General features: G+C 39.4%; 1 protein-coding gene across 1 annotated transcript in view; it reads left to right on the top strand.

The window, feature by feature from the left end:
- The window catches only part of angpt4 (angiopoietin 4), a 29330-nt gene extending 24201 nt beyond the window's left edge, over positions 1 to 5129 (top strand). The window contains exons 5-10 of the mRNA XM_030779101.1: positions 1077 to 1309; positions 1398 to 1510; positions 1761 to 1862; positions 2620 to 2786; positions 3194 to 3324; positions 4819 to 5129. Coding sequence (XP_030634961.1) covers positions 1077 to 1309; positions 1398 to 1510; positions 1761 to 1862; positions 2620 to 2786; positions 3194 to 3324; positions 4819 to 4979 — 907 coding nt within the window. The 3' untranslated portion in view covers positions 4980 to 5129. The remainder of the gene's footprint in view (positions 1 to 1076; positions 1310 to 1397; positions 1511 to 1760; positions 1863 to 2619; positions 2787 to 3193; positions 3325 to 4818) is intronic.
- Positions 5130 to 12853: the final 7724 nt, after the last annotated feature.

Here is a 12853-nt window from a genome sequence, read left to right as displayed (position 1 = left end):
AGTGCTGCTCACAACTCTACAGGCACCAGAAACCACAGTCAGAATTGCTTCTGGCTTTGAGACAAGTTCAGTCAGGTCACCATTAAAAGGGTAATGACTATGAAACGACTTTTAAATTGATACCTCACTCGAAACATGGCCTCCAAAACAAATTCTGGAATCAACACTTGCCAATGGATTGTGTCGCAAGATCATGTAGTCATAATGTGTAATAAATCATCATTAATTGCCTATGCACAGTTAAGAACCAATTTGTTATTCAGATTGTCAAATTACTCTCAGATGATGTACAGTTGTCTCTGTTTCTTGAAAAGTGTTTTTGCTCTGTACTGACCCAAATGAAAGAATGGCTTTCGGTTTTCCTCTCTGACAACTGCATGACCAGAGTCTTGTGTCTGCAGGAGGTTCCACACATGGCCAAGCATAAGATGATGTGTGACTGACCTGAGTTCAAATATGTACTCACCCTCCTACCTCAGCTTCCTACACACACGCACGCATGCACGCACGCATGCACACATATGCAAACGCAAACTCATACACACACACATGCACACACACAAACACACACACACATGTGCGTGCTCGTGCAGGCATGTGAGGTATTCTGAATCAGTGCAGGTGGTTGGAAACAGATGTAAACTAGATGTAAATGTAAACTAAAATCTTATCGAAGTCAAATTCAATTCCATTTTAACATTCATTTACTTACCGTTTAGAACTGAAACAGTGGCAGGCTTAAACAGTCTATGTATTTATCAAATGTTGCTCTGTTCTGCTGTACAGTTCAGTTACTACTTTACAGTTCAATTTACTGTCGAGTCTCTTTCTGAAATTAAACTTAATCATTTATTGCTGGTTAGAGTGCTGTGGAAATTGAACTTTGTTATATCTGTCAAAATAATGAATGAAATCCAATCAGCTGAAACGTTTTGAAAATTCATGCCTCGATTAAAAATTGGCCATCACCACTTTTAAATAATTGGTAATATCCCATATCATAACCTGAGAACAAAGAATTAAAATTCCTGGATTGGCTGTGACACAGACGGTACTATTGACCTGTTCCTCTTTAGCCATTTGGAGAGTAAAGTGCAGGTCCTGGAGTCTCGTCAGCAGACAGAATTGGAGGGTATTAAAGAGGAGAAGGAGAAACTGCAGGATCTGGTGGGGAAGCAGATGGCGGCCATTGCGGCTCTGGAGAGACAATTGCGTGCAGCCTCTAACAATAACTCAGTCCTCCAGAGACAGCAGCAGCAGCTTATGAAGTCCATCCACACTCTAGTCAGTTTGGTGTCAAGTGGGAAAGGTAAGAACGAACTAACCAACTACCTTTAAGTATTTTCAAAACTGCCATTGTAGATGCTCTCAGTCTGATGTTGATGTTTTGTTTGCAGGTGTAGTCATCAAGGAACAGAAGTTTAGGGACTGCGCTGAGGCTTTCAAAGCAGGACACAATGGCAGTGGAGTTTATCACATTTATATCAGCAACATGACTGATCCAATCAAGGTTTATACTAAGCTATTTACACAATTTTAACAAGACAGACAAGTCAAAGGAGCACTGATTTTGGTCACATTGCCAATAATATTAAGAAAGGGACAGAGCAAGTGAGAAACAGAAAGGAACACTTGCATGGAGAAACAGGGAGCTACAGAAAAAGGTAACAGAAGGGTAAGGAAGTATAGAGAAAGAGGCAATGGAAGGGTAAAGAGACAGGACTGTAACATAACCATGACTGTGTGTGTTGGTGTTGAAGGTCTTTTGTGACATGGAGACCAGTGGTGGAGGCTGGACAGTGTTCCAGCGCAGGATTAACGGCAGTCTGGATTTCCAGAAAAGCTGGAAAGAGTACAAGCTGGTGAGACCTTCTGTTCAGTGTCTGGCTTCCCACCAACCCTCACCATGGCAACCCCAATGTGTCTGAAACCTACAGATTACCGACGACCCGTCCAGTGTTTGTGTTTGGTTGTGTGTGCACTACACGAGTCTGAGAGACTGTGAAAATGCTTTGATAATGGGGAGGGAAAAAAAGGCAAAAATTAAGAAATGTTTTTCTATGTATTCACTCGAAGAGTTGATGAAGAGCTTGGCATTAGTCATATGACATGAGCAAACAAATCAGCCAGCACAGAGTGAAAGATGGAGACTGTAACGATATCTGACAGCTTGACTTTCTTGCCAGCTGTTCCCTGTTTTTCTTAAGAATGATGTGTGTAATGTGTACACAAGTTGGTCGTAAAATCAAGGTTCAGTCCCAAACTCTCAGTCTGATCAAGAATATCTGAAAAACGCCTGATATTATGATGCTATTGTGCTTAATTATGGTTACTTGAATGAAATTAAATTGACGTTTTCTTAGACTCTGGACATTGTAGCTAAGGTAAATTATTGCAACTGTACAATGTTTAAAAGAATGTGAACACATATTACATACAAACAAAAGTTTATCATAAAATGTTAAACTCATAAAGCATCATCTGTAGGAACCATGCCACACGTATGAGCATGTCTACATGTGTTTACAGAGCTCTAAATTTCCTTTTAATGGGTGCGTAACAACCCTTTACTCATAGTAAACCTCTGTGTGTATGTGGACGTGTGGGTTTGTCTGATAGGGTTTTGGTGATCCAAGGGGGGAGCACTGGCTGGGAAACGAGATTGTGCACCAGATGACCAGTCAGAACCAGTACTCCCTCAGAGTGGAACTGAGGGACTGGGAGGGCCACACTGCATATTCCCAATATGACAAATTCCAACTGGCTGGAGAGAGACAGCATTACAGGTTAGCAATGTCCCCTGCGCTCTGTGACAAGTGAACCACCATTTTAACTGTGACAAAAACCATCACCTCAGAATACATCTTTATCTTCCTTTTACATGAGATTTCCCTACCTTCTTTAGAGACACAGTTTTCTTTTGTTTTCTTGTGGGATGAAACTGTACTTAGAATGACAGAGGAATAAATGTTTATCTATCCATCTATTTACCTATCTGTCTGTCTGTCTGTCTGTCTATCTATCTATCTATCCACCTATTTATAACAGTATGGCCCACACATAAGTGTTTGAGCTGGCTCACAGCTGATTTACTGTAATTAAAAACAGAAGTAAATCCGGTCACATAGGTGTTGTGAGAGACGTTGGTGATGTTGGTCTCTTGTGCTGACTGTAAGTACTTCTCCTGTCTCAGACTGTCTCTGATGGGATACAGTGGCACTACAGGCCAACAGAGCAGCCTGGCCCCACATGGCACCAGCTTCAGTACCCGAGACTCAGACAACGACAACTGTCTCTGCAAATGTGCTCTCATGCTTACCGGAGGTCAGACTCACTGGACTCCCCTCCTGCTCTCCATTCTGCCTCTGGGAATTGCTTTCTTTGTTGTCCAGCTCTCAGAATCTCCTGTCTATACAGAGAGGGCGTGCTTAACATGTTCCACACTAACAGGACTGTAGAGGAGGGGACAGAAGAGAATGAAAGAGAGAGTAGAAAAATGGGATCCAAAAATTACATTTACATGTGAAGAGAAAAAAATCATTCATCAAATAATCATATATGTGATAATTTGGCAAAATGTGTTGATTTAAATGTTTTATTTTTTATTACTGAATCTCTGTATTAACTCATTGACAAAGCCCATTCATGAGGTTTTCCCCAGTATTACTATTTATCTCCACCTAATATGAACCATGTTGTGAATTCACATGTTGCAACTTTTCTTTTCTCAAGGAAAGATCATAAATGTTCTTCCAATTGGTAGAGATATTCAGAATCGTATCAAACTGGCCCTTTCCTTCTCATCTTCATCTGTTACAGTCCAAGCAATTCTCACAACATCAGAGTCATTTGGCATCTCCTACCTCACCCCCACTAACGGACAAACAGCCTTATGATTCTCTCCATTTGTAGTGAGTTGGAAAGTAGTAGAAGTTAATTACCCCAACAGTGTTAGAAAGCTTTTAGAAAGCTTTTTTTTTTTTCCTGCAAAGCATAATGGAAACTATAAATGGAGGGTTTGACACATTGCATCCAAAGCAAGCAGGCACTGAGTGAAATTATATTCTTTTAGAGATGGATGGAAAGTCAGTGCAACCTCATTGTATGGATACTCAAAGAGTCAGAGTTGGGCTTGCATCAAAGTATTTCCTATAATTGAAATTGCAATTGAATTTTAAACCGCATAACTGTTGCTGAAAATATTTGAAGCATAATAACATGAGCTCATACATAATAATTAACTGTTTCAGAGAGCCTAAGTCACTACTGCTGTAGGATGTATAAATGCTTTACGCTAACGAAAACCTAGTCAGCTAGGATATGTGCATGGAGATCTTTTTAAAGAGACAATTCTCCGGCATCATTTGTAGACACACGTGTGGATATGTTCCTCTTTAAATGTCAGTGAGAATGAGGTACAGTATGCCACATTGTTTCCCTCTCTGGGAGGTAGTCCAGATGAAATATCTCACAGTCTCATTGTTAAGTTTTTAATGGTCCATGGAATGTAAGAGACGAAAGGAGATTGACAAATGCCTGGAACATTCTGTACATGCAACCTCCAACGTTTTTGTCCAACCAGTGCTCTCCTTTAAACTGATGGCCATGCCATAGATGTTGCAGAAGCCAACAATTTCTTTTAGAACTCTACCTTTACTTTGATACAGAGCCAAAATCAATGATCAGGTTCACTTTAGGGGACTAGCAATTGTTAGTTTTCTGTTTGAATCATTGTTGCTCTTTTCAGTGGACTTGGTACAATGATACATGGTCACTTCTCGCTGTCATTACCCATACAATGCTTGTTTTTCCTTTCAGGATGGTGGTTTGATGCTTGCGGCCTGTCAAACCTTAATGGCATGTATTACACCTTGGGCCACAACATACGAAAACTAAATGGCATCAAGTGGCACCATTTCAGAGGACCCAGTTACTCATTGAGCTCAACCACAATGATGATCCGACCAGTGGATTTCTGAAAACCATAAGCCAACAGACGATACAGCCAACCGGCCAACCAGTCAAAAAATCATCCAGCCAACCAATAATATGGTCAGCTAACCATATATCCAGACAATCACACAACCAACCATCCAGCTAACCGGCGAATCTTACATTCATCCAGTCAGCCAACCAGCCAGTCATACAGCCAGCCAGCCACAATAAACTCTGGGAGAAGCACAGCCGAATCTATACATTTGTAAATCTCTTCCACTCTCATTAACTATCTGTCAATAATTGGTTGGCTGATTCTGATTTTTACAGGAAGTAAAAGGGCGAGGGGTATGGGGGGGGGGGGGGGGGGGGGGGGGGTTGTGCATGTGTGATTGTGTGTGTGTATTTCTTTTTTGGGGGGGGGGGGTGTTGGAGATAGAGGAGAAATTCAGAATGACAATTTCAGTTGCGTTAGCTGCTTTTCTGTCTCTCTCTCTCTTTTTTGCTTTTCTCTTTCTGTTCATCACCACCATGCCAGCCTTGCTTGTCTCCTAGCTGTTTATTTTTACACTGCATACACAGCAGTGCCCGCTTGGCCAGGAAATGTCACTGGCACCACAAAATCAGCTCAACCAATGACAACGTGTCTGAACTTCACACAGGAAGTGAAAGAGGAGCCAGGGAAGGTGAAAACAGGACAAAGTCAAGAGAAGTCAAAAGTAGAGACAAAGCACCTGTTACAGGCAATAAAGACTGTTTTGAACAGTCATAATTACATAATCTATCACATTTCTTTCTGCTGCCTTGATGTGTTTGCTAATGTTTGTAAAATGAGATTATGTCTTCTTTTCCTTCATAATAACTGGATGGTTACGTAACACACACTCTCTCTCTGTCTCTCTAGTCACAGTTTTATCTGTGTTTGTGTATTGGGCAATCAGATGTCATCTGATTTTACGACCTGAAAAGTCTAGTGTGTTCATAGTTTTCTCTGACTGGCTTTTTCAGTTTGTAAATTAAACATATGTAAACATTTTATTATTATTATTATTATTTTTGAGAAGAAGCACTTTATGAGACAAGGCAAAGACGAAATGATTCAGCTTTTGAAATATGCAACTGAAAAAACACATTTCTTATTTGACCATGGGAGATTAACTGTGATGTGATGGTAAAAATGAACACATAGATAACTCTATACTGTACTGAGCACTCTTTCTGTGCAGTGGACTGCTCTTTCACCTGCTCAGTCTGATGAAACAGTCCAGAATTTATCTCAGTTTCATGTACATGTCTTCTGCCTTGATACTGCTCTCTTAAATAACTAACTATTACAAATTTATATACTCATAGCAACCATCTACGGCGGTTGGAAACATGGAAAAAAAATAAATCAGTATTAACCTTAACAGAATTCAATATTGTGCAAATGTTTCTTTATGACTGCAAATATGTACTTTTAATTTTTTTTTTACTATTTGTCTACCAGTAATTCCCTTATCTTTTTTTGTGAATATTAAAAAGTCAAATCTAGCGATTAATATTTGGATAAGTGGTGGCCCAGTTTATTTTATGAAGCTTATTCTGGACGGGAGCTGATGCCACGGAGGCCTTTCCCTGCTCACTGGGGCCAAGACTCATTCCCTGCTCTGTACTAAATTCTTTCAAACATGCCAAGAAAAGTACAAACACATGAAACATCCCTCGCTGAAGGACATTCAGACCTTCAACCATTAACACAAAAAAAAAGGGAAAAGAAAAATAATATAAAAATATTCATTTGTCATACGAAATACTAAGCGCACTATCAAGTGTTCTTGCTGTGCTAGATAAGTTTGTTTGTGTTTTAACAAAACTTTAATTTATTATAAATCCACTGCACATTTCACCGTCCGACGTGTCTTCTGAAAAAAAAAAAAAAAAAGCGAGCGTGGTTCATTACGTCAAGTTCGCCGATTGTTCCAGACTATCCGTATTTCACATGAAGTAGACTGAGCCGTCACAAGCTGATGACATGGCTGATCTCATCTTAAGGATTGGTTATGATTTAGATAAGTCCAACACATCACATCACGTTCTCAGATTCCTTTCTGTAGTCCAAAGGGCTGCCTTTCCGGAGAAAAAAAATCCACGATAAACTTCAGCACTTGGAAGGAACCAGCAGCCAGCCTGATGTGCTTGAGTACGTGTTGATCCAAAGGATAACATTCATATGGAAATACTTATGGAGAGATGATTACATCTATCGAGAAGCCCTCTCGTCTTTTTTTGGTATATTTGATTATACAACAAAGAAGCATTGACAAAGAACGAGTTATTTCATAATCATTAGAATCACCACTACACGGCCTGTTCCATTATAAAGCTCTCCTTTCACCGGGCGGCTCCGCCAACCAGGAGAACGTTTCTGCAGCAGAACCACTTTTCCAATGAAAACCTCCCTCTTCAGCACAGCATACTCTGTCCCCTTTATGTTCTCACATCTAATTATTCGAAATCTGTGTACAAAATCTATTAGGACATCAGAGTATTTCCCCAGGTCTTTGCAAATGTAATGAATTTTACCTGTTTAAGCATTCAGTGATGAAATATGGTTGTTCTGTCTCTCTCTCTCTCTCTCTCTCTCTCTCTCTCTTCAGATGTAGACATGACATCATTACCACCACACTCTGGAGTGAGATGTTGTTCGTTGTTTCCTAGGCAACTGTTGCTCATATGCCTTGTGAAACATGGTGTTACATGCAGGGCTAACAACATGAAACATATCACACCACTGAGTTATCATGAAATAATCTCTAAATTATCAGTCAAACTGTACACTGATGATCTGGCACAACTATACCGATAAGGCAGAAAAAAAGGGATTATTTTGTTTGTTTGTTTGTTTGTTTGTTTCAGCGTGTTTTTTAAGTGTCTTTGGGTGTTTCGTGTCTCTGAGGGGGATGTGAAATCTTTCAGATTCTGTGTTTAAAGGAAAGGTTGCCAGATCCTCTTGAGTGACACTCCTGGTGAAGGCACTGTCTCACAGTGCAGGGATGCATCCCACATTTCACATTCACACTTGTAAGTCAACATCATGCTATACTAAAAGGGATCCAGTGGAACACAGTTGCATCGGTGAAGTTATCAGTCAGGTCACTGCCTCCCTGACTGCATACCAGAGCTAGCTAACACTCAGAAGCAACCACTCTCAGTAATTCAGAACTCTCTATGGTGCTATGCAACTCTTAATGGGTCTGGCTACAGTAAATTAATAAAAATAAAATGAAAAACATACTCTTTTTGTCCCAGGATATGATATTACAAGCAAACTTCTGTGTGGTCCAAGTGATATACTATCTCCTTATACCTGGGTATAGTGTTGTCTGTGAAGAGCTGAGTTTTATGTATGGATTAAGTAAATAAAGGGGGGGGGGGGTCTGTACCTGCTTCTTTACCTACCCATACCTACACCTTGGATGATTTGGTTGTTTTTAAAACAAATGATTATGCAAAATGGGAAAATGTCTGAGAGACAGAAAAAATCTTAGTGACATTACCAGCTCTTACTCTTATCCTTGAGTTTTGACAGACATGATCATGTACAAAATATAATCTTTACTGCCCTCTGGTGGCGATCTTTGAGACTATTCAAAAGAGTATTCCGCGAACAGTAGCTAGCATATTTTTTGAGTCGGTTATCAGAGGTTGAATGTTATTCATTATGAAAAGTGAGCCAAGCTGTATATTTTCAACAACGTATTTATTTTTTTAAATTGGAAACATGGACTAAAACATGTTTGAGTCTTGAGGACTGTCTGTATGTTACAGTAAAAGCCACAGCAATTGACAGTGAAAACACATCTAGTCCCAGTTTTCAGGACAAAGAGGGAAGTCTGACCTGCTGAAGCCACTAAATTCAAATGTGTTCTGGACCAGTTACAAAACAGCAACGTGAACAATGCGAAAAGCAGGACAGCATAGTTTTCGTGTGAAAATGAACTGGCCCAGGCTGTCTGCAAAGAAGCCCCCCTCTGTCTCTCTCTCTCTCTCTCTCTCTCTCTCTCTCTCTCTGACCTTGATTCAGTCTTTTTTTTTTTTTTTTTTAAATGTCTATCCCCAAGCTCTCAGCCTTGTAATGCTGAGGAACTGTGCAAGGGAAAAATCTAGGTTATCATGTCTTAGCCATTTTCATCTAGAATAATACTTATGCAAACTGTTCTCGCTTGAAGATTTATCCGCTGCAGGCAATGTACACGTACGCTGTACGTTCAACAAACTGTGACAAGCAGATTTCTTAATTTTACAGATAAGTCATATCAGGGGAAAAAAAAAAAATGCGTGAAAATGAAAGATATTTTGTTCCGGTGAGGTTGGTAACGTTTATGCTTCTGTGCATGAAATGAGCATGTTACCTCAGGGGGGCAGTAGAATACAGCGGGATAAGATAAGAGTGGGCCATTGATTTAAGGGCTTAAACACTGCATGCTTCCAACAGCTGAGCTGAGATCGGTGAAAACGTTGCGCGGTGAAAACGATGGTTGAAACATGAAAAAGAGCTGATTTAAGCTCCGTTTGCCGTGTCTTTATTTCCTGACTCTGTTGTATGTTCCTGGCAAATAGCATAAAGCAAAACTATACAAAAATTTGCTTCGACGACCCATGGGCATTTATACCTGTTGATATGATTCTTACTGTAGTTGAGCTGCCTACACATTTTCCCTTTAAAATCACCTCATATCTTAGCTAAATCTACCTTGTATAGTATGTACCTTTTCGTATCACACCTTGTAGTTATGAACTGTTTAGCATTTAGGTTTCCAGTGGCTTCTAGTTAGCCTAGCATCTCAATTTCATTTCAATGATGCTATGCCTATAAATGTACTTCAGCACTTGGACGGCATCACGGACAATAACAGCGAGGTTATATATATATATAACATACACATATATACAGGTCAATCATAACATCTTGTAACCGTCGTCCCCAACAAATTATAGACCTTTGCCTGATGATATGGAAACTATTAAGTTATGTTGGCCCAGGAAACTTTTTCTTTCCAAAACACAGGGGTGGGGGTTTTGCGAGCAGCTGTTAAGTCCAATCATTCCTCTGTTTGTCCCTATTTAGACTGTGCCAGGGAAGTTAGTGGCTAGTCTGACAGCCTATGGTACAGACCGACAGCCTCTGATGTATAATGTTTCATGTTTTACTATGTTGTGTAGCACACACATTTTCCATACCATATCATGTTTGGCCTTGCTGTAATATTCAGCATTAAACCACACTTTACAGTATGCCGTCACACAACATCAAAACTACAAATGTGAAGTACACAAAATAAATAAATGCATGCATAAATTCATACATGCATACAAACATACATACATGCATACACACACACACACACACACATACATACATACATAAAAACCTGTGCATTGCTGTTATGAGCTATATTATTTTATGGGGATTAAATGAGAGTGATGTGGTTTGATGTTCGTCCATCTTTTTGATTAGTTCTTGCTTGATGAAATGGTTTCATTCTCACTCTCCACATGTAATCCTACAGCAGCATGGGCCCAAGTTCCAGCCTGCTCATTAACACAGTATGAAATGGACTTCCAGTCATAAGCACATATTGCAAACAATAATGAAGGCATGATTTTGAATGGAAATACTTCATATACATCTCCATGTCTGCCAGTAGTCAGTACTGCGTGAGTGACTAACATGTAGGTTTGTAGAAAATGAATTAACAATGAGGACGTCCAGAGTGATGTCACATTAAGCACATCACATCTCTCTTTAGTTCATTTGCTTCACTTAAAACATGTCACCTCATAGACTTGCTTGACAACTGTCCAAATAGGTAAATGTATGGACACAAGTGCATTTTTTAACATTTTGAATAATGGATGGCCATGACGGAAATGAGCCCACAGTGTCCATCAAACCTCCGTAGCACTGGTGAGAGATGGACAGCTCTGGTTGCTACTGTAGAGTAGATACTCAGACATAAGATTGTCTTGTTTTAAAAATAGAGTTAAAAAATAACTAAACTCACAGAATCATTAACAATACAACACTGTGGCACTAAACAATTAAAAGTTTGTTTATTTGTTAAATTCTGATTACACCCTGTTTACACATACAACAAACAACACAAGAAATTGAGCCAAAAATATGTCACTGGAAAGAATAATAAAAATTCACATTAACACAGTTGTTTTGATGTTTATCAGAGACTACAGTAAGTTCAGGCCACTTTAAAGCATTCAATACACAAAACTCACCTTATTCACAGGCACAGGGAAGGAATAGGTGTTGGGATGATACTCCACAGAATCTAGTCTCTGTCTCAGGCCTCAGTAGAGTATCAGATATATTAGAGCCGGCTACTGTCCTGCTCCTCCATGACAAACACCAACCCAAACAAAACACAGGGATATACAGAATACAAACATCATCTGGATTTTTTTTTTCTTTCCTGCGGTCAACAGCCTAATCCTGAGCCCCTAATTCTAACCAAGTACAGTGGTTACAAGCAAAAACATCAGTGTGTTCTCCCTGCCACACTTGAGCAGTTCCAGTTTGACATTTATTTTTGCGTGTTCTAGGACAACAGCCAACCCATATTACAGTCCCCTTAGTCTCAAGACAATCCATCCACCATATTGACTCCTCCATGCAAAGCAATCACCAAGAGGCCTGGAACAGAGTGGAATTTAATTTACTCCAGATCCTCCTGCCCGCCCAGTCTCTGACTGACTGACACAGCTAAATCAAATCTCTCATTTAGCACCAAGCCGTGCCACTCCCAGCATGCTCCAGTTTGAGCTCCAGCCCCAGTTTGAGATGACATGTGGTGTATGTGTGTGTTAGGTTAGAAGGGGAAAAAGATGAGAAAGTGTGTTGATTTGTCACTGCCTGCTGAGGCTGGGCCGTGTCTTTCTTCACACCCATGATGTTCTAATAAATAAAAAAAACTGAAAAACAGATTTTGAAATACATAAATAATAGACTTTATTATTTCTGCATTACTGTTGTATAAAACGCGCATAACTCCATCCTTTATTCAGATTTGTAATGATTATTAATGGATTTGAATTTTTCATACGTAAAGCAGCTCTTTAGTAAGTTTATAGAATCTGTTGCCCATTGATCAGATTGAGGTCTGTTGACAAGACTGACTTGTCTGAAAATAAATGCAAGAAATTTCGTGTTCAGTAGAAATAGTGACAGTGAGTAAATTTATGAACGCAATCACAATGCAAACTGCAAACGCCATTTATTAAACAATATGAGTTCATGTAGTCACGAGAACACATCTCTAAACCACAGTCTAACTTACAAGTTTACCTCTGAGTCTGCAAATTCAGCATCACTTAGATACATTGGGTTACTGCTCCAACTAGAAAAAAAATGCCTCCTTTTTTGTTGTTTTTTGTTTTTGTTTTTTGGGTTTTTGTTTTTTTTTGGGTTCGTCAAGCTGTGAAGTTAACTGCGAGAATTAGGCATTATTTTAGTTTTCAGAACAACCATAAGCATGTTAAACTTGCTTTAATGTAAATTTTGAAAGGTTTAACAAGATCTGGAAAGTTTTAGGAATCTTAGGGAACTAAGCAATCATTAGTAAACCCATCATGCCTGTTATGGTTGTGAGATTTTACATATGCTGTAAATTTGGCAGTGCATGTGATGATTCTTGTGCAACTTTGGTATGTGTTTGTAATTTAAAGCCTGTTTTGTAATGACAGGAGAGGTTTTACTTTTTACAAGCAGCATTTCAGTGTTAACTCTAGAAGGTTACAGTTGCTTCAGTCATTGAAAGGTGTGGCTATTTTTACCATGCGTTGGGTGTACCGTGGCCTTAAGGAAGCATGCACACAGGGATGAAGAAGATTAAATAAGATAAGTTAAAAATTCCTCACATTC

Source organism: Chanos chanos, chromosome 7, assembly GCF_902362185.1.
Source record: "Chanos chanos chromosome 7, fChaCha1.1, whole genome shotgun sequence".
In the NCBI taxonomy this organism is placed as follows: domain Eukaryota; kingdom Metazoa; phylum Chordata; class Actinopteri; order Gonorynchiformes; family Chanidae; genus Chanos; species Chanos chanos.
The sequence above is the reverse complement of the archived record's forward strand: the minus strand, read 5'-3'. Positions and strand labels throughout refer to the sequence as shown.